General features: G+C 44.7%; 1 protein-coding gene across 6 annotated transcripts in view; it reads left to right on the forward strand.

Moving 5' to 3' along the window:
• Positions 1 to 18,668, forward strand: part of NFKB2 (nuclear factor kappa B subunit 2) — a 130,661-nt gene extending 111,993 nt beyond the window's left edge. For all 6 annotated transcript variants that reach the window (XM_030203430.1, XM_030203428.1, XM_030203432.1 and 3 more), the window contains 9 exons: positions 3,382 to 3,496; positions 5,211 to 5,418; positions 5,739 to 5,908; positions 6,280 to 6,382; positions 6,672 to 6,913; positions 9,633 to 9,702; positions 12,007 to 12,179; positions 12,290 to 12,401; positions 17,265 to 18,668. In XM_030203430.1, the coding sequence (XP_030059290.1) occupies positions 3,382 to 3,496; positions 5,211 to 5,418; positions 5,739 to 5,908; positions 6,280 to 6,382; positions 6,672 to 6,913; positions 9,633 to 9,702; positions 12,007 to 12,179; positions 12,290 to 12,401; positions 17,265 to 17,425 (1,354 nt within the window). In that variant the 3' untranslated portion in view covers positions 17,426 to 18,668. The remainder of the gene's footprint in view (positions 1 to 3,381; positions 3,497 to 5,210; positions 5,419 to 5,738; positions 5,909 to 6,279; positions 6,383 to 6,671; positions 6,914 to 9,632; positions 9,703 to 12,006; positions 12,180 to 12,289; positions 12,402 to 17,264) is intronic.
• Positions 18,669 to 22,737: the final 4,069 nt, after the last annotated feature.

Raw genomic sequence — 22,737 nt, forward strand, 5'->3', positions numbered from 1 at the left:
GCTGTTGTGTTGGCACATAGGGTTTTGGACCTTCAAGCTTTCTCTTGTCAGGATCCCTTTCTCTGCTTTTTCTGTGCATGGTTGCTTCCTTTCTTCCAAAAGTGGTATTAGCATCTCATCTCAACCAATCTGTGAAACTTCCGTCCTTTCGCAGAGAGGACAAAGAGGCTCAGTATTCTTGAAACTTCTCAATATGCTTAGAGTCCTCATTAGATATCTGGAAGTCACAAATAAGTTTCGCAAATTGGAGAGACTGTGCTTTTTGGTAAGCAGAGGCTTGGCTTCATGGCTTCCAAGCCCACAGTTGCTATATGGCTGAAGGATACTATTTTGTCAGCTTATTTGCTTGAGGGGAAGTAGGCTGGTAGAATGAGACCTTGCAATTTCATTCTACGAGGCATATAGTGACATCTTAGGTGGAGACCAACTTACTGTCTCCAGTGAATATTTGCAAGGCGACAATGTAATCAACGCTGCATACCTGTGCCAAGCACTACAGAGTGGATGTTGCGGTGCGCTCAGAAGCCAGTTTTGGGGCTTTGGTCCTCAGGGCGGTGGCACCAGGACCCCACCCACTCTAGAGATTGCTTTTGAACATCCCACAGCTTCTGGAATAGTGCAGTGGCGTTCCTAGGGGCGCTGACACCCAGGGAAGATCGCCGATCCGCCCCCCCCCCCTCGTGCAGCGCGACCCCGCCCCGGTGAAAGAACCCCCTCACCCCCGGGTGCACGCCGCTGGGGGGGGTGCCGTGCGCCGGTCAGCGTCGTTCGTTTCCATGCTCCCTCTGCCCCCGAACAGGTTACTTCCTGTTCCGGGGCAGAGGGAGCATGGAAACGAACGACGCTGACCGGCGCACGGCACCCCCCGCCAGCGGCGTGCACCCGGGGCGGACCGCCCCCACCGCCCCCCCCCCCCCCCCCCTTGGTACGCCACTGGAATAGTGAGAAGCTACATAATGGAAGGAGAAATTAGGCCTTACCTGATAATATTCTATTAGTCCTTCCCACTATTTCATAGGCCTGCCCTAGGTTTCTGAGATTTTTAGTCAGTGTGATGTAATGGGTCAAATAACATCTGTCACCTTGCATGGTGCTTCCTGCATATCTCTTGTTCTCTACAAGTTGTCCAGAAATGAGAGAGGTCCACATATGTTTGCTTGTCCAGTTATTGTTAGGTTAGTGAGTTCTTTAAAGTTGCTGTGTTTATTCAGAATTTATCCTTACTGCTTGTCTACGTAAATACTGAGGAGCTGGAATGGATGCCAAGAGAGATATGTCTCAGCTCAATTTTTGGTTTGCTATTTCTACGTGCTGGTTGATGGACACAACTATCCCACAGGTTCTGGAATAGTGGGAAGGACTAATGGAAAGAAAATGGTCTTTTCCCAGTGTGGCATTACTATGTACTTATATTCCAAGATATAGTGGAATTAGAAAAGATGCAGAGCAGGGCGACGAAAATGATAAAGGGGATGGGACGACTTCCCTATGAGGAAAGGCTAAAGCGGCTAGGGCTTTTCAGTTTGGAGAAAAGGCGGCTGAGGGGAGGTATGATAGAGGTCTATAAAATAATGGGTGGTGTGGAATGGGTAGATGTGAAGCATCTCAGGGTTCTGTTCTTGGTCCCCTCCTCTTTTCTATCTACACTTCTTCCCTTGGTTCATTAATCTCATCCCATGGCTTTTCCTACCACCTCTATGCTGATGACTCCCAAATCTACCTTTCTACCCCTGATATCTCACCTTGCATCCAAACCAAAGTTTCAGCGTGCTTGTCTGACATTGCTGCCTGGATGTCTCAACGCCACCTGAAATTAAATATGACCAAAACCAAGCTTCTCATTTTCCCCCCCAAACCCACCTCCCCGCTCCCCCCGTTTTCTATTTCTGTTGATGGCTCTCTCATTCTCCCTGTCTCCTCAGCTCGAAACCTTGGGGTCATCTTGACTCTTCTCTCTCCTTCTCTGCTCATATCCAGCAGACCGCCAAGACCTGTCGTTTCTTTCTTTACAACATCCGTAAAATCCGCCCCTTTCTTTCCGAGCACTCTACCAAAACCCTCATCCACACCCTTGTCACCTCTCGTTTAGACTACTGCAATCTGCTTCTTGCTGGCCTCCCACTTAGTCAATTCTCCCCTCTCCAGTCGGTTCAAAACTCTGCTGCCCGTCTCATCTTCCGCCAGGGTCGCTTTACTCATACTACCCCTCTCCTCAAGACCCTTCACTGGCTCCCTATCCGTTTTCGCATCCTGTTCAAACTTCTTCTACTAACCTATAAATGTATTCACTCTGCTGCTCCCCAGTATCTCTCCACACTCGTCCTTCCCTACACCCCTTCCCGTGCACTCCGCTCCATGGATAAATCCTTCTTATCTGTTCCCTTCTCCACTACTGCCAACTCCAGACTTCGCGCCTTCTGTCTCGCTGCACCCTACACCTGGAATAAACTTCCTGAGTCCCTACGTCTTGCCCCATCCTTGGCCACCTTTAAATCTAGACTGAAAGCTCACCTCTTTAACATTGCTTTTGACTCGTAACCACTCGCCTCCACCTACCCTCCTCTCTTCCTTCCCGATCACATTAATTGATTTGATTTGCTTACTTTATTTATTTTTTGTCTATTAGATTGTAAGCTCTTTGAGCAGGGACTGTCTTTCTTCTATGTTTGTGCAGCGCTGCGTATGCCTTGTAGCGCTATAGAAATGCCTAATAGTAGTAGTAGTAGTAGTGTTTACACTTTCCAAAAATACTAGGACTAGGGGACATGCGATGAAGCTACAATGTAGTAAATTTAAAACTAATTGGATAAAATATTTCTTCACTCAACATGTAATTAAACTGTAATTAAACTCTGGAATTCATTGCCAGAGAATGTGGTAAAGGCGGTTAGCTTAGCGGAATTTTAAAAAGCTTTGGACGGCTTCCTAAAGAAAAAGTCCATAGACCATTATTAAATGGACTTGGGGAGAATCCACTATTTCTGGGATTAGCAGTATAGAATGTTTTGTACTTTTTTGGGATCTTGCCAGGTATTTGTAACCTGAATTGGCCACTGTTGGAAACAGGATGCTGGGCTTGATGGACCTTTGGTCTTTCCCAGTATGGCAATACTTATGTACTTATGATCAGATAAGACCTATTTTCTGTTTTTCAGCAGGTCTAACCAGTTAAGTGCCGCTGAAAATGACTGATTAGGCGCACAAGTGAGTTAACTGGTCAGCGACTGCTCCTGGTCAGTTAACTTGCATTGAATATTGGCTCATATGTGTGCAAGTTGGCGCCTAACTGTATGCACCGTGTTGTAGCAGGAGGTGGATACTATCCCATGGGGTGGTAGTTCTGCACTCTGATTCTCTATCACATGTATCCTCTTCCCACAGGCCTTTACACCTGGCGGTCATTCATGAGCAGATGGCAGTGATCCAGCAGCTGGTTCAGGTTATCGTCAGCATTCCAAAGCATCAGATCATCAACATGTGCAATCACCTGAGCCAGGTAACGCTTGGGGGAGGGGATTTGGTTGGCCGAAGCTATGTGCTGTCCTGTAGGGAGACTGTGAAACAAGAATTTATATTAAATGTAAAATGAATAGATTAATTATTGTGTTGATTAGGGTTGCCAGCTGGGTCCAGATTCACCCGATAAGGTTGATCCGGTCCTGGGTTTACCCATTTTACGCAGGGACGTGGTTCTGATTTCCCCATTGTGTTCCCTAAGAAAAGCAAGACTACAAGTCCCTTCATGCAATGGGGTAAACCCAAAACTGGATCCAGTTGGCAGCCTTAGTGTTGATCTGCTATTGGGATTCAGTGGGGTTCACTTTAATGCAGAAAAAACACATTAGTGCTGCTGTTAACCTCCAGAGCTAAAGATAATGACTGCGCTATAAAAGCTTGTGATAGTTTGCGCCCATTAAATGCTGCACTTTAGCTTGCTCTCCAAAGGTCACAAAAGCTGGGAAGCCGGTATTCAGAAGATTTGTCTGAGGAGTTACCTGGTCAAATCTTAGATTTTAACATATCCCCCACCCCATTGACGCTTGATTTGGGTGTTCCAGTGCTGTCTAGTTAAAGTTAACCAGATGACTTTGATTGCTGTAGGATGCTCTACTAAAGTTAACAGGATTTTTTTTTTTTTAATTTAACTTCAGTCAGGTATATTCAGAAGCATTTTAACCAGATTAGCTGTACTACCTGTTGTCCACTTCACTCACCACCCCACCCCCACCCAATATTCAGCAAGCGCCGGTCAGCAGGGAGAGGAGGCAATCCGGGGGGGTGGCTTCTTATTGCTGAGGGCTGAGGGAAGGGGCGGGAAGAAGGGGGTTTCGGATTTTTTAAATTTTTTTAAGTTATGCAGGTGCTGGCAATATTCAGTGTCGGCACCCGCATAGCTAAGCGACCTTATTTAGGACAGCTCTTGGTAGGAGCTGCATAACCCCAGGCTCCTACCCATTGCCGCCCCCAGGGCTGCTCCTGACCTGCCTACTTTTTGTTTGGGTGGTCTCGGGAGATATTCAGTGACACTCTCCGGTTAAGTGCTGCTGAATATCCCCAATTAGGCATCAAGGAACAATTTAAGCGGGCTGGAGAGTCTCCTGCTCACTTAAATTGCTTTGAATATCAGCCCCACTGTCTTTCTCTTAGAAAATAGCACGTTAAACCTGTAGCAGTAACACCTGCTTTTTAGCACACTTTAATTAATCAGCCTTTTAGTTTTGGAAGTAGGAAGCTCCTACTTCCACCCCTATGAAATAAAAATATCCATGCAAGTTATTAAATGGTATAAACATTTGGGAAAGTCTAGAAATTTTGAAAATGGTATTTCATTGATTCTTTTTGCATATTTGTTGCCAGGGGGAGAGGGGTCTTTTATTTTCTTTCTTCATATGTTATGTTCTCACCTCTTTCTTGCGTCCCTGATCTCTTCCATGTTTATTGTTCTCTTTTCCTTCTATTTTAGTCCCTCTGGCTCCCTCAGTTGTTTGTTCTTTCCCTTCCTCTCATTGCCCCAGTCTCTCTCATCTTCCATTTCTCCTGCTGCCTTGGCCTCTCTCTCTCTCTATCTCTGTCTATCCATAGTCCATCATCCTCTAAGTGTGTCTCTTTCTGTCATCCTCTCCTATCCTGTCCACCATCCTTTTCCTTCTCTCTTCCCTCTCAAAATCTCTCTTCCACCCACAGTCTCATTCTCTTTTGTGTATCCCTAGACGCCACTGCACCTGAGTGTGATCACCCGGCAGCCCAAGGTAGTGGCATTCCTATTGCAGGCTGGGGCTGATCCTACCCTGCTGGACCGCTTCGGGAACTCAGTGCTCCACTTAGCACTACACAGCGGGGATGAAGTCATGTTGCAGACCCTACTGAAGCATATGAACACCTCTTCTCGTTACCTCCTTGACTTTCCAGACTATAATGGTGAGAGTTGGTCCCTCCTGTGTGCATCTAATGGGAAACCATATGTCTACCAAATCAAGGATAAATAGCATTGACTTTTCTTTGCATGCTCTGTTTTTCCCCCTCCCCTCTAGGGATCAATCACTGCAATGAAAAGCAGAGAGACAATATAAAAGTGTAGCCCTCCATTTAGGAGTAGGAAGGGCTTTGTCCAGTAGTAATTAGAATGGCCACAAGATGAGATGAAGTATTATAAGAGAAGAGAGGAAACAATGTGTCTTTCCTCCACTGTCTTCTTTAGGGTGCTCCCCATTAATTGTTGGTTCTTCCCTCTTCCCCAGGCCTGTACCCCATTCACTGGGCTGTTAAGGTGAAGAACGAGAGTTGCTTGGAGATGTTGGTGAGAAAGGGTTCAGATGTGGATGTCGCAGAGCGGAAGAGTGGGCGTACAGCCATGCACCTTGCCATTGAGATGCAAAACCTTCACATCGCTACCCTTCTTGTGAAAATGGTAAGAAGGGCTGGGTATGGAGTCACTGAGATGAGGTAGAGGGCACTGGGTATAGCATTCCTTCTTCATAACAAAATGGCCCTTTCTTAATGGCACATGATGCAATAACTGACATTAGGCAGAATTTGGATTTTAGATTGGATAACTGATCTTGCGAAATTCAAGCTCAAGATGAGTTACATAGAAGTATGGCAATATTTTCCATGAAGCGTCACCTCATCGTGTTAAAAGTTATCAGTTTGGGTGTCAGTGTGGTGCTAGAGGGAAGGATTTTAGTGTAGGAGTGGTCTTTCTCTTTGGAAGTGGCAAGGGAGGGTTCTTAGGGCTGCATTCTCAGGTCAAAGTTCAAAGTGTGGGTTGCTGTCTTTCAGCTGGGGGCTGACGTCAATGCTCGGACGTTCGCAGGGAATACCCCTCTGCACCTCGCTGCCAGCCTGGGCTCACCTGTACTCACCAAGATGCTTATCAAAGCAGGTAGTGCTACACCTCACGTCTTGCAGCCTACATTGCTTTTTCTTTCTGTATCGGATTATTATCCTTGTTCTCCCCTTTTTTTCTGTTTTTGTCTTTCATTTACACTTTATCAGTAGCATAAGCCACTTTGAACTGGCCTTTACCTGGAAAATTTAGTAGCAGTCTTTCTTTTGTTCTTGTTATCTCTTTCTGTATGTTTCTCGTTTTTAATCTTTCCAGTGTCTCTTCCTAACTTTTCTCCCTCCTCATATCAGTCTGAAAGCACCACCCCTTTCTTCTCTCCCCACAGGAGCAAATATTCTGTCTGAAAATGATGAGCCCTTGCCTTGCTCGCCTTCTGACACAAGCAGTGGATCAGAGTCTGACTGGGATGAGCCGCTGGGCACCGCGTCTGACGAGTCAGGAGAAGAGGACAGCAGTAGAGGCACAGACTTCAAACCAAATGCCACGAGTGAGGAGAGGACACATGAGAGCACCATGCAAAAGCATCATCCAGGGCACACGCCCCTGGACTTAACCCGAAGTCAAAAGGTATATAGACTGTAAGAGGAGTGGGTGTAATCTTTCCAGCATGGTGACTCTGGCAACTGTCTTGCTGCTTAGGGCTAGATCTTGCCCCTTCTTAAAAGGAGAAAGGTGACAAAAATGACAAATGGGATGGAACCAGTGGTGTGCTGGAGCCGGCTCGCTCCGGCTCGCAAGATCCGGTTGTTAAATTTTGCCCGGACTTGCAAGCCGGTTGTTGGAAAGCCAGCTCTCCCTCCCTCCGGATCCGGTCCCTCACCGATCCTACCTTGACCATCGAATTCTTCGGGGCAGGCAGTGTTGCCTGCCCGCTGCTATCGCTGACTCTCCCCCGCTGCCTGTTTGCGCTTTAAAAATGGCCGCCGAGACTTCCAGAGGCGGCCTCGCGAGACTTCTGTAAGTCTCGGTGGCCATTTTGAAGCACGATTGGGCGGCGGAGGAGAGTCAGCGATGGCAGCGGGCAGGCAACACTGCCTGCCCCAAGAATTTGATGGCCAAGGTAGGGTCGGTGAGGGACCGGATCCGGAGGGAGGGAGGGAGGAAGCAGGAGAATTTGCGGAACAAGTCGGGAGGGGGTGGCAGGGGAGAGAAGGGAGCTGCTGGTGCATAGAGGGCAGGGGAGAGGAGAGGAGGGTCACTGCTGGACATGGGTGGATCATGGAGGGCAGGAGAGGGTCACTGCTGGACATGGGTGGATGGAGGGCAGGGGAGAGGAGGTTCTCTGGGTATGAGTGCATGGAGGGCAGGGGAGAGGAGGGTCACTGCTGGACATGGGTGGATGGAGGGCAGGGGAGAGAAGGGTCGCTGGACATGGGTGCGGGCAGGGGAGAGGAGGGTCACTGCTGGACATGGGTGGATGGAGGGCAGGGGAAAGGAGGGTCACTGGGTATGGGTGCATGCAGGGGAGAGGAGGGTCGCTGGTTATGGGTGCATGCAGGGCAGGGGGAGAGAAGGGTCGCTGGACATGGGTGGACGGAGGGCAGGGGGAGAGGAGGGGAGAGAGAAGAAATGCTGGACATGGATGGAGGGGAGGGAAGAGTGAGGAAGGAGATGAGATAAGGGAAAAGGAAGAGAGGAGAAAAACTGCACATGGATGAATAGGCAGAAGCTGAGGACCAGAATTAAGAAGAAAGGAGGAAAGGAAAGAAATAAATGGAAAGGAAGCCCTGGAAACGGAGTTAAGAGGCCAGATAGCAGCAGAATCGGATACTGGGCCAGCATGATCAGAAAAACAGTCACCAGACAACAAAGGTAGAAAAAAATCATTTTATTTTCATTATAGTGTTTGGAATATGTTCCCTTTGAGAATCAGGTGCTCAACATTAAAAGTTTATATTTATTTACTTATTTATGGCATTTTATCCCACATTAAACATGAATTAGATTGGAACCTGGGATCATTTAATTTTTTTTTCCTGGAGAGAGTAATGCATTGCCCCCCCTCCCCCCCGGCTATAGCCAGCTTTGCAATTTTGGGGGGCGCAGAGGTGGACGGGTGGGGGGGGGGCACCGAGGTGGACCGGGGAGAGAGCCTGTTGTTAAAAATTTACCAGCACACCACTGGATGGAACATCTCATTTACAAAGAGAGGGCTAAACAGGTTCAGGCTTTTCAACTGAGATGGGATGTGATAGATGTTTATGAAATTATGGATGAGTAGAATGGTTAAATAGGGAACAGTCATTTCAAACAAGAGAACTGTTCATGAAACTAATGACCAGCAGAATGTATTATTTATCTATTTCTTCCCCCTGAAAGTCAAAACTATTTAACCAGCCAAGAACGACTCCTGGCTGGTTAAATAGCATTTAATCACCTAACTGTGGATATTCAGCAGGAGATAACTGTAGCTCTGATCACTCTTCTCCCCTTCACACACACCTTCTTTTTGCTGACAGCTGACTTACTAGGGCAAAAAACTGCCTGAGAACCTATTGAATTATACATCAGAGAGGTCCCTTTGGGCCCTAGGCTCATGCCTTGCTGCCTGTACCTTAATCCTGCCCTGGTTGGTGCTCATTCATTGAAAATGGAATTCTGTCTGATTTCAAATGATGCAATTTGGAGGCTGGTTTCTTATTTTCCAGTGTGAGTATATAGAAGATGGAAAGGGGATGATAGCAGGACAGTTCAAAATCTCTCCTTCCAGCGTCCTCCAAAATGGAGTTACTGCCCAGCTACCACATGGCTCTTGCAGTAATTTCATTTTTGGCGCGGTCCGAAAAATAATTTTTATTTTTGGATGCACATATCGAACGCACGTGGGTCATTACCGCTCGGTTATCCCATGAGACTTTACCGCTAGGTCAATGGCTGGCAGTAAGGTCCCAGACCCAAAATGGATGAGCAGCAATTTTCATTTTGCCGCACGTCCATTTTTGGCAAAAATTTTAAAAAGGCATTTTTTGTAGGTGCGCTAAAAAAAATAATTCTGCTCGCGCCCAAAGCATGCGTCTACACTACCGCAGGCCATTTTTCAGCGCACCTTAGTAAAAGGACCCCATAGTGTATTATATAAAGTTTTGCTCTGCGTTTTCTACTATATCGGGAAGAATCATATGCCCGTATATTGTTATTTCATCATACTCGCTACCTGTCTCCCCTGTCCTCATCCTCTCCTTCTTCCACCCTGAACCTGTCCTGGTTCTGTCTGTATCCTATGTACATGCAGTCTCTCTCACCAAGGAGATTCTCTTTACTCTTGGCTGTGTTTCCCCTCTTATAGGTGCGAGAGATCCTACAGAAATCGCTCCAGCAGAACTCAGGTGCAGAGAATCCTAGCGAAGTCCATCCAGGTAACCTGAAAGGTCTTTTTCTCCTTCTCCCTCAGGCATGGTTAGTTGTCCCACCCATGCTCCCTATACAATCACACTGTCCTCTGGCATCTATAATTAATTTCCAGGGTGTGGTACAACAGAAGGATCATCAGCCAGTAAGATTCCATCTTCATATTTCCACCAGAATTGATTTTTGTAGTTAAAGATGTCCAAATCTGCAGAGTTTTTTTGGCACATTAAATTTTTGTTAAGCAATATTCACTATGTAAATACATTCCTTTATCGATTGAATAATGCACACTCTCAGTTGCAACATTAAAATGGAAGTTTTCAAAGCTTTTGACCTATGTAACAGGGTTTTCAGTTTTCTTCTAGGTCATAAAAGGGTTGTTGAAGTCAGGACGTTCCAAATTTCCCGGGTATTTTACAAAAGACTTGCTGAACAAACAGCCTTTTGTAAAATATGTGCAAAGATGTACAGGAATGCATTTGTATTGTGCAGGGCAGTCACTGGGAACAGCCATTTTACAAACAAAACATCCAAAAAGGAGCAGCACCACTTGGTATTTTGCCTGCATGTAAGTGCCGGAGTTTACAAAATGGGATGTAGAAGATCAGCTAATTAAGGAGTTACGTAAAATAACTCTCTTTTAGAGAATTTTTGAGGTATGCACAGTTGCCTCCTCAATCACTAGTACAGAATCCAGGTCGAACAAATACTTAGCTGACACGTACGCCTGACTTGGAGAAGGTGGGAATTCAGTTATCCAGATTTTTAAAGTATGTGTGTGTTGTTATTTGTAAAATTGGTAATACACACATTCTTTCCTGGCCTTACCACAACACACCCTCAACACGACCCCTCCCAAACTTTATGTGCTGCGGCTTTTATATGTGTAAATAGCGTTTTCTAAAATTGTTATGTACACTTGTAAAAGCTGGTGTTTACTCATGTAGACATCACTCAAGCTTCCATATTTATTTGGGGGGAGGGGAGAATTAATTCCCACTTCAGGCACAGGCAGCTCCTTGTGATTCTGGGCAAGTCACTTAACCCTCCATTGCCCCATGTAAGCCGCATTGAGCCTGCCATGAGTGGGAAAGCGCGGGGTACAAATGTAACAAAAACAAATTATGAGTACATACATAAGTACATAAGTATTGCCATACTGGGACAGACCAAAGGTCCATCAAACCCAGCATCCTGTTTTCAACAGTGGCCAATCCAGGTCACAAATACCTGGCAAGATCCCAAAAAAGTACAAAACATTTTATACTGCTTATCCCAGAAATAGTGAATTTTTCCCTAGTCCAATGTTAAGGCATATTATTTTACCGTTAACCTGGTTTATTAGTAACTGAGGGGACCCTTTTACTAAGCCACGTAGGTGCCTATGCGCACCAAAACAGAGTTAATGCCTGGCTACCACGTGGCCCTTGTGGTAATTTCATTTCTGACACGCATCTGGTACATGCGCCTGGAAAATAATTTTCATTTTCTAATGCGCGTAAAGTGGCATTCTACGCATGTAGGTCATTACCACCTGGTTATGGCTGGCAGTAAGGTCTCAGATACGCCAATTTTGATTTTGCTGCACGTCCACATTTGGGAAAAAAAAAAAAGGCATTTTTTACAGGCGCGCTGAAAAATGGATCTGCATGCACCCAAAACCCGCGCCTACACTACCGCAGGCCAGTTTTTAGCGCACCTTAGTGAAAGGACCCCTGAGTCTCATTGCATAAAATGGGACTTGTGCTAAAATAGCATGAGTTAGTCCTAAAATAATATGTCTTAATGGTAGCCCACATTGATAAAAAAATTAATGTAAATGTTCATTATTTGAAAACCTTTCTAGTCTGCTCATTCAGTTAGTGCTGTCCTAGGCAGGCTACATGTTCCACAGTGCATGTAAGTTTAGCTGCATTTGTAGAAGATGATTTCAGACTATATTTTTTAACTTCCATGCATCATTTCCCATATAAAAAAAAGTAGGGATAAGTGTCCATGAGTCTCTGTACTTGTGGCAATTTCAAAGCCAACATAAAAGCAGACTTGAGGCCGGGTGCAAATCCCACGAATAGAAGTTTTCATAGGACTTGCACCTATGCTGGTGATTTGAAACTTGCCTTTAGAAAAATGTGAGTTGTGTTATCCTGAGGGTATTTGGAACATGCATGTTAGCTCCAGTTAATGTTCCTTAATGGAAGCGTCTACTGATTGCTCTTGAGTGGAGGATGTTGAGTTCTTCTCTTGAATTACTGGGGCTTTTGGCACATCTGGGTTTGGTATTAGTGATGGAGTGCGTGTTGCTCTATTTGCAGAGAAATTCTTCTTCTTGGAAAAGGACATTGAACAAGATTTGCAAGATATGCTCAACCGAGGCAAGCCTGGATGCAACTGGGTTGAATTAGCAAACCGATTGGGGCTGCGAAGTTTGGTGATGACCTACTCTAACACTGCTTCCCCAGCGGGGAGCTTATTACACAACTATGAAGTTAGTTCCTGTTGCGTTCTTGCTGTTGATGTTAGAAGAGTTCCCTGCCCATATGCTTTGGTGTCCTTGCTTTCTTGTTAACCTCTGGTTCCCTTTTTTATTTTTTAAAGCTCTCTGGTGGGAGTCTCGATGAAGTGATCAATGCACTGGATGCCATGGGGTTAAACGAGGGTGTGAGGCTCCTGCGGAAATCGGAGATTTATGAAAAGTTGCACAGTTCAGGTAATTTTTCATTGGTGGTCTTTGAGAGGAGGGGAAGAATGAATAAAAGAGAATGACAAAGTATTTTTGAATAGAATTATGGGCAAACCTCTGCTGAAGTTTTTTCACAGAAAGGGGTGTCAGTGGAATTTACTGCCAGGAAAGAAGTATTAAACCCAAATCATGCATACTGTGAAACTAGGCAGGGCGAGATTTCTCCAGGGAAAAGATAGAAATCCTACATCTTAGGACCCTGTGATCAAGGAAGACCAGTTTGTGATTTAGCTGCTTTCTCCAGCACTCTTTGCCACAGCTGTTGATTTGTTTTAGACCAGGTACATTTCACTGTTATACAAACGCCCCTGAAGGTTTCACTTAACACAAGACTTATCTCTACTTCAGGAAGGAGGTGAAAGTTTGGCTGTTCACTCAGGCCTTTAATGGAAGAAGTAACTAACTTGGTAGACACACACACACATGGAGTGACACCAGCTGCACATACTATACCAGGATATGTTTATTCACACTTGCCTAGTAATATTCAAGCACCTTTCTAACCTCATGTGCAATTTTTTTAAATTAGTACCTTATTTTATAAGAAACCAAAAGAAAAAAATGGAACAGGAGGGTAACAGAAGAAGTGGTTTATTACAAGTTACCCGATGTGGCCACGTTTCGCCCTCAGGCTGCGTCAGGGGTACAAAAAACTAGTAGGGGTAAAAAGCAAAGTGAACCCCTAAAAGTAGTCATACAACCACCTTACATAAGTGCTTCCCAAGCTTACTCAGCAGTCTTAGCAATGCTATGTTGACTGGCAGCATTAGATCTCAACTCTGGTTCCAGTTTGAACTGGACATAAGAAAGAATAGGAGGACACTGACAGAGGTGAGAATGGGTGAATAGTGGTTGCCACATCAGCTCTTTTTTGTTAGAGTGGTACTAGTCACATGCAGCTGAATTGACTGTTTCTGGTGGGAGTGGTGATGTGGAGTGGAGGAGTGGCCTAATGGTTAGTGCAGTGGGTTGCAGACCTGGGGATCTGGGTTTGATTCCTGCTGCTGCCTGACGGTCAGCACTGGGTTGAGATCCTGGGAACCGGGTTCAATTCCCCTGCAGCTCTGTGTGACCCTGGGCAAGTCACTTAGCCCTTCATTGCCCCAGGTACAATATATAACTTAGATTTGTGAGCTCATTAAGTACAGTGCAAAATACCTGTAGTAGAAATTGTAAATTGCATAGTCACCTCAGGGATCACGTGTGATATATCAAGTACTGAAAATAAATAATAAATGTGAGTGACAGAACCTGCCTGTGGCAGTGAGTTGGGCAGGAGATGGAGGGCTGTTTCAGAAGGTTGCGATTTGGAACCAGTTCAAGTGACAGAACTCATGAGGCAGGCTTTCGGTGGGTACAGGCCACAGTATATGACTCCCAATGCCCAAGAGTGGGAGCAGTAGAAGAGGCAGGGTAATACGTTTTCCACCTGTAAAACATGATGTATACATGGAAAATTGGCTGTTATAAAATTATGCATAAAGATATGCTTGTAAAAAGTAGGCACAGCAGAAGAGAATGTCCATTTTTATGTGATCTGTGAATAGGTAATACCGGGGGATGTGGTTTGGCGAGAACTGAGTAGAATTGCATTTTATGCATGTATTTTATAAAGTATGTATGTACACATCCACATTAACACCTGTATGAGGAGCAGGCATATATTTCTGTCCGAGCATTGGTGCACTCTCAGGACTATTTAATACAGACAAAGATACTTACATAGCCTTTATAAAATAGATGCTTTTTTGCAAATTTAAGTGCTCTGTTATGATTTTAACTCCATAAAATCAATAATAGTTTTTATTTCAGATTTTAAAAGGGGGACCTTGAAAGCTAGCAGCAGCACAAAAAACCTTTCTAACCCTCAGCTAAAGCTTTTGCAGCCTGAAATGTGGAAGGCTGAATTTGTTGCCCTTCTCTGCAGATGGTCACTATGGATACGAAATGTTTTATTCTAAATAAATTGCCATTATTTTTGTTAGGCATGCTCCTGGGCTTGCTGGTTGGATTTCAGGGTGCTGGTTCAGTGATCTGTTCTCTGGCCCTGTGCTGCTTTTTGTGGTGGTTTCTGGATGCAGGATATTTGCACGCTCCAGTAATTGTCATTGAACTGGAGCAGATATTTACAGTTTCGGCACAGCTGGTCATAGTGACCTGACTCAGAGGCTTGTGGTTAACATCTCTGTGCAGGAGAAAAATTTGCCACTCTCCTTCCTATAAAACCAAACCAAATTGGCTAATATCATATCACAATCACATTTACATTTAAAAAAATATATAAAGGGCATGGTGAAATCCTAAATTACAACTATTTAGAAAAATAATTGTATTTTAAACATCAAAAAACATGAGTCAGCATTAAAACATTATGATCGGCATTTATTTTTAAATGCTGGATGTGGCATTTAAGTGTTTTTCCCCTAAGTTGCATTCACAAGTTATGTAACCTCATAGTTAGCTGCTAATTGGCATTAACAACCAATTATTCTGACACACTGCTGTAACTGTACGAATACAGCCCATTGATCTAATGTAAACCATAGCGAACCCTTCCTGGGGATATAGTGGTATATAAACCTTAAATTGATATTGAATTAGCAGTTCTATATATACCTGCCCCTAGCTGGGATTCTACAAATTGTGTATGCAGAATTTATAGCATGCAGCTGCAAGGGTGCATGGACCTGGGAAGGGGTATGGGTGGGTTAGGGGTGTGCCTAGCACTTGCACATGTGGGTTATGGAATACTATCAATTACACATCTAACTGACAGCAATTAGACTCAAGCATTTACACCAGCCATTAAGCAAGCATAAGTTCTCATGCCTAAAGTTAGGTGCATAACTGCAGACTTATGCTAGTATTCTGTAATGGCAGTTATAAGGAGAGGAACTAGGGGGATATGACATAATCGGAATGGTTATGTAAAGTGGTTTCCATCGGAAGCTGTTTTCAAGCCTGGCACTGCATTCATCTGGGGAGTGTAGCAGTACATTCAAATCTGAATGTTCCGGTGATAATTGAATGAATTGCAGGAGTTGGAACTGGCCATGGTCGGCATTGTAGGGCCATGTCCTACAACATAAATACTGCAAGTTGAACTTCCTCCATCGGAAACAAGTTGATTGTCTGCCTTTGATTGCTGATATAAACTTTGCAACATTGACTCTACTTGCGGCTTTATACATAGATAAATTTTATGTTGGCTGTTTGTTATATGAAGCAGGGTGATATATGCATTGTAGACTGTTAGTTCATACAGCAGTAATTAGCAAGATAGTAAATTAGTCATTTTTATAAACAAAATATGATCATAAGAAAAGTGCTGAGACTGGATGTATGTGAATGATTGACGGTGTGAGAGGTTTGGTAGGCAGAGTTCCTTTGGAGCCATTTTTGTGTATGAATGATAAATGTGCATTTGTTTTTCATTAAAGAAAATATTAATAAATTAAGTTGGAGTACTTTAGCATTATCTTGATGAAATAGTGTACTCTGAGTTTAATTAATTTCCCCTATTGGTAGTAGATAGTTATAGGGAGAGGCCAAAGAAAGCAATCCCCTAGAGTTTTTTTGCAGTTTTCTCAGCAACTGCTTTGAATTTCAACGAGAAATGTTATGTACTTATTTAGTCATCATACTTAACGGATTACTATTAAACGACAATTAGCTTAAGCTATGTTGATGTTACTGACATCTTTAGCGTTACTACCTAGCGATTTTTGGGTGTTAAAAATGTTCAAGCTAAAACACAGTAAAATAACATCCTCGGGGCACCACTAGGCGATTGGTTTTCCAGGATGTTCACAATGAATATGCATGAGATGGATTTGCATGCACTGCTTCCTTGATATGCAGATCTCTCTCATGCATAACCCTTGTGGATATCCTGAAAACCTGGCTGGCTGGGCGTGCCCTGAGGACTGGTTGAGAACCACTGGTCTAAGATCCAAGTTAATGTATATATTTCAGCTCCCTAGCAAACCAGACTTATTTGGAGTTCTGGAGGATTGGATTTGAAAACTTTATTATTATTATTATTATATATAACAAATAGCCAGGAGTTTTTAAAGAGAAATGTAAAGCATAAAGAATTTGAAGGGAAATACTGTTGCTGATATAAACATTTTAAAAAATTGCAATCTTATTTCATTAATCTTGACATCACACATTTATTAAAACAAAACTTAAATGGCCTCATGGCTATTGATGTGGTATGGGCAGGAGTGGTGCTTTGACAGTAACTCCAGCAATTGGGGGGGGGGGGGGGGAGTAAGGCCAGTGCCTGGTAGACTTTGATGGTCATTGTCCTGAAAATAACAAAGACAGATCAGGATCAACTTTGCATATTCATATTATATGGTATGTTTGCAGGGGAGAGGGAAAGACATCTTAAAGTTGAATTTAGTGAGTAAAATTTTTTAGTTGGTTTAATCATGAATTTATAAAGGATGTGTCTTCTGGGCAGACTGGATGGACCATGCAGATCTTTATCTGCCATTATGTACTCTGTCTTGTATGTTTGATAAAATACTGTTGTTCACGGGGCACTGTGTAATACCATTAAACTCCCTGTGCATTCCAGCTCAGAGAAGAGGGGTTGGTCCATCAGACATTCCTCCTCTGTTTTATTTCTTGCATGTCATTGTCCTGTGCAGCTGTCGGCTTGTAATACCCATTGGTAATTCTATTTTTCCTGCTCAGCCACATTAGCCTCGGTATATTCCACCCCCCCCCCCCCCCCCCCCACACACACACACACACACATTACTGAGACAGGGTTTTTAAAAAAAAAAAAGCTCTAATTTTATCTTCTCCTTCTGTTAGATGGGAAAGAAGACAGTGCGTATGGGAGTCAGTCCATGGAAGATGAGTTGTCCAAAGCATCAAAACCCAACTCACCACAAGTGCCAACATCACTAACCAAACTAAAGACTTCACCAGTTTCCAGCCCAGCAAAGTTACCCAACAGGTTTGCTTATTGGTAGAATCAGCAGAAACACTGAACTCGACAAACTGTACCTGCTAGTGGGGGGAAGGTGCAGCCCTCTACTGGACTTGGTGTTGTTACACAAGACTTGTCTAGGACTCCTTGGATGACCAAACTGACTTCTTCGTATGCCAGAGGACGCTACAGCTCTGTTAGCACCTACCATGCAATTGTTGGCATCACTCAGTCCTTCATACATGTGCCTTGGGCTGTGGAGAGAGTTGCTTTTGACCAGCCCTATGAAGAAAATTCTTACTGTAGCTATAAATTTTCTACATGCATCTAAAGGGGCAGAGAGGCATCCCACAAAAACTTGGCCCAAGTTTCATTCAAGCTCTTCCCTAAGGCTGAACATAATATGCAGACAATCTATCTTCCTGTATTTTTAATTAAGTATAATAATATTTTTTGTTTGTTTGCTCTTCCTTCTTTGTGCTGTGTTTTTGCATGTGTATTTTCTAAAAGAAGTCTGCTTTTATTATTTAATGATCTTCTATATCTGTTTTGATTTTGGAATAAATGTGTTTGGAAGGTGGTCATTCTTGGAACGAACCTAGGGCCAAATTTAATGGGTTCATTATGGCTGGGAGTTCTAGAACTAAATCATTGTGGGAAGTTGGAACAAGAGCTCCAAACACCTATACGTGGAAAGCCAAATCCCAAGGGTTTAATTTATAAAGAAAAAAGCCCAGTAGCTTCCACCTTTTTTTGTTTTTTTAGTTTTGGGGATGATAGCAAGTAAAAAGATCATCATGCTGAGGTTCACAAAGGCCATGGTTACAGCTATAAATGTCAATGTTAACAATTTAAGGGAAAAACATGCAATAACAGAAAATAACCCAATTCTTTGAAGGCTATAACAATTTCTTCCTACCAGTGTAATAATTATGCAGAAATAATACTGGACAACTACATGGAATTCCAAAGTGACAAAAGCTCCTTCAAATAAAGAAGGAAGCCATCTGGTCCCAAGGTTTATATCTCACCATTTTTGTGTATTGTTCATAACTGTCCAATATCACAACTGGCCACAATTCTGATAATTATAATACCATGGATGTTCTGCCTGGAGGCCTAAACCAATTGAACTTTCAGGCTGTCCACCATGAATATGTATGAGAGAGATTTTTGTACAATGGCAGTAGTACATGCAAACATCCAACTAGAAATTATTTTTATGTCTTAATATTTTTTAAATTGTATATTATTTTGCAAATAAAGACTCCACTGTCGATTTAGTATATCAGTGTCTACTTCATGTGCATGTACAAAACATCAAAAATTTATTTAAAAGCCCACACTGTGATATTGCTGTACCTGCTGTGTCAAAGCACTGCATCCTGGTTTTTTTTAAACAACATTTAAGCAATTGTCAAAAGTCTCCACCTTGCAAAACTGGAGTAAACATGGCTTCTGTTGAGCAGGAAATGCAGATATGGTCAAACAAATAACTACGGCAGGCACTGAAAAGCTCCTCTGTTCTTTCTTACAAATTTTAAAACAAGAGGAAGGAGGAGCTGGTGATGCTCTTGGACCTATCACATTGAAGAAATGCCCCAGTGCAGAGATGTAGACAGAAGTCCAATTTTGGAAGGCCCATGGATAGACTGGGGGTGTGTGGGTGGGGTGCAAGCATTTCCTCTCAGCTCTTCTCTCCACCTCCGGCTCATATCTTTGCTGGCGCGGATGTGGCAGCATCCGCATCTGAAGCACCCTGCTGTCTTCCTCACTGCTGAGGCAGCACAGGCAGGGTTTGGGCATCCCCACCAATCATTCTTTTGGTACTGCAATTTTGGAGGGGGCCTGAGTCCAAAGTTGGAGGGCCCAGACCCCCAAGGGCCCCACACCCCCATGGCTACAGCATTGTTCCAGTGACACCTGAAATTAACTAACACGCCTGTGTCACAGTTTTAAGTTCATGTGTGTGTGTTTCAGGGCTGACTCAGGGGTGGGTAGTGCTTTGTGGGAATTGTCAATGTGCCCCCCCCCCCCCCCCAGGCTGCTCCAGGCTGCTCCATGGGATGGTTTAGCAGAGAATGAGGTGCCTGCAAGCATTCCCTGCCTTCTTCCAGAGTACTTTGTGGCAGGAGAATGGATTTACTTTCCCTAGCTCACATGCATGCATGTTCTGTCCTTAGTTGTCTGGATGGAGTCCTCGCATCTTGACCACACAGCTCCGCCAGTTCTCGCAGAAGGGGGTTGGGGTAGTCTGGAGTACCCTGTTTCCTCTCCAGGTTGACGGGTGGGGGGGAGTTCTCTGTGGAAGGCTCCCTGATCTCATATGAGGGGAGGGGTGAGTCCTCAGGACTCTTGGTCATTCTTGGTGGTTTGGAGGCTTCCAATTGGCAGTGCTTCTTTGTCACACAGCACCCCAGGTGATTTTCCTGTTTGCCCTACCCTAAAGCTGCCAGTATTTGTATTTTGTTACTGTGAATGTTTCCCCACCATTTCCATGGCTGTGGAAGATGAAGCTCTACAGGTGGGTTACTAGCATATTTTTCAACTAACACTTTCTCTTGGGTTTCAGTCACAATTTGGCGTTATCCTGCACAGAGGAGTCTTAGCTTGAGCCCTCCTACTTTCTCCTGCTGCTCCCTACTTCACTTTCTTCACTCTCAATTGTCTTTTATCATGAACTTATCAGCCACCTACCCAACTCCCCATACCACAAACACTCCTCCTTCCTCTGTTCTTCACTGCCTGAGGACTCCTGCTTTCTCCTTCCCTACCCTCAGTTCCTCAACAAAAAAAATGGACTGCACCTCTTTGTTTCTCTCCATTCCATATCTTAAATAAACCTCCCCATTCTCAGAATCTGACTCCCTCTACTTGCAGGAGAAAACAGAAGTCCATGTGGTGTCAGTAGCTGACTCAGGGGCCAATGCAGAAAGCCACGGGGTAGAGCTGTGTGCCCATTGCTCAGTGCACAGCATCTACTACCAAAATTGACTACAAAGTAATCAGTGAGCATGCAAATTACTTCCACACTAAAACGCAGCAGTAATCCACAGCTCACTGAAAATGTCTCCCTTCCTATCAGTGCTTGAGAGGTGATTGGCTCACGCATTGACAGGAAGGGTGACATTTAAAGAAAACACAAGCCACTGTTCTGCATCTTTCCCAACAAATCTCTGGTAGTCAAACAGCCCCGCCCACTTCCCTTCCTCCCCTCGACTGCTGATGGTACTGTCCCAACATTTAATATGAAAGAGAAAAATGTATTTCTGGTAATCTAGCAGCACCTGATCTGGCCTGATTCCCCCTGCTCCCTGCCCCCAACTTAAAAGTCTCTGGTGTCTAGCAAAGCTCTTTACCCATCCAACATGACCCCCCCCCCCCCCCCACTTCCCTGACAAAAGAAAAATAGTAGCACCCCCCCCCCCCCCCAGGGTGCATTTTCAAAAGACGGGAGCAATGCCCACACACTCCTGCCTCCATGCCATCTTGGAAAATGGTGGCACCTGACCCCACAAAGTTTATCCTAGGAAGTGCTATTTGGGGTCTGCCAAATAAGGGAATTTTTTTGTTATTTGGTAGTATCCACCCAGGCAAGCACATAAGGAGAAATTTCCCTTATTTAACATACCAGCTCCGCTTGGTGAGTCCCATGAGGTACCACATGGGGTCGGGTGCTGTCATGTAGACATCCTACCTGCGTCTTTTAGGTACATCTTGTCTGTGGGGGGAGGTGCCAGAAGACTCCAGAGATTTTTTTAAAGTCAGGTGAGGAGGTTCATGTCAGTGGGGTTGAAGAGTGCCACTAAACACCAGGGATGTTGGGGCCTATGCGGAAAGCTATGTTGGCAGGGGATTTAGGTTGGTGGGAGGGGGGAGGCTTTTCTTAGCCTCCTATACTGCCTCAGATTTCAGGTGGTGTATGCTCACCTGGTAGACATCCACGCATAGCTATAAAAACTCTGTATTGCAGCAGATTAACTAAAAGCCTCCTTACTATACCTTTTAATATGCTGTGCACTGATGTCGATCACACAAGTTAACTTCACTGGTGAAACCATTTCTGCATCCTGTGGCTAGTAACAAACATGTAGACCATTCATTAATCATGTGGAGTGGAGGACTGGCCTAGTGGTTAGAGCACCAGTCTTGAAATCCAGAGTTGGCCAGTTGAAATCCCACTGCCGCTCCTTGTGATCTTGGGCAAGTCACATAACCCTCCATTGCCTCAGGTACAAACCTAGATTGTGAGCCCTCCTGGGACAGAGAAATATCCAGTGTACCTGAATGTAACTCACCTAGAGCTACTACTGAAAAAGGTGTGAGCAAAAACTAAATAATAAATAAATAATTGTGTTTCTGCCCGCAGTAACTTTCTGCGTTGGCTCTTCGGTTAAGGTGGCTGCCAGAGCTCCTTCACTACTGCTGCTCCTAACACCCAGAGTGAGTTGCAACTCTCAGTGCATGTTCTCCCTGTCTCACTCATTCTGAGGAAAAGAGGCTGTAAGGAGGAGATTGAGAAAGGGGGAAGAAGGGGAGTTACTATGTGCATTACTCAAAGTGAGGCCAGGCTATTCGTGCCCTACATGCTGCCCATTAATTCCCCCACTCTTTAGATTTGAGCAGTAGCTAGGAAGAGGCAGGGGTGGCCCTATAATTAGGCCAATTGAGGCAGGGGCCTCAGGCAGCACTTTTCCAGGAGTGGCATCTTCCAACTGGCTGGCCTACATGCCATCTCTCCCTCTCTGCAGAGCTTTCAGCTTCAACCACCGCTGTCCCCCTCCTCTGGCATCTCTCCATCCCCTTCATTCCAGGCTGGCATCACCCCCTTCCCTGAGTCTACCTTCCTTCTTTGCTTTCCAAAAGCGGTGGCGACAGCAGCAATTCACATATGCTGCCCTGCCACCAGCCCCTTTTCTCTACTGCAGCCCTGCTTTGTTTTTGTTTCTTCAGTGTTGCACTATATAATATTTGTTTGCATATAGTTTCTCTGTTGAGATCTGTAGCAGTCCCACCTATGCTATTTTACTTGTAGTAGGCGTTTTGGTATTTTAGGGCCCGGTGTAATATTTGTAGTGCTGCTTATTCATAGGTTGCTCCTGGGGGGGGTATTCTGCAGAACAATGCAGTGCAGAAGTCTGTAGAGGGCACAGAAGGCAGAGAATCTGCAGTGGCGTTCCTAGGGGGGGGGGGGTGCGGTCCGCCCCAGGTGCACGCCGCTGGGGGGGGTGCCGCGCACGCCTGTCCTTCGTTCCATGCTCCCTCTGCCCCGGAGCATGGAACAAACGAAGGACAGGCGGGCACGGCATCCCCCCAGCGACGTGCACCCGGGGGGGGTCGTTGGGGGGGTGTCCT

The sequence above is a fragment of the Microcaecilia unicolor genome, chromosome 5, assembly GCF_901765095.1.
Source record: "Microcaecilia unicolor chromosome 5, aMicUni1.1, whole genome shotgun sequence".
NCBI classification, from domain to species: domain Eukaryota; kingdom Metazoa; phylum Chordata; class Amphibia; order Gymnophiona; family Siphonopidae; genus Microcaecilia; species Microcaecilia unicolor.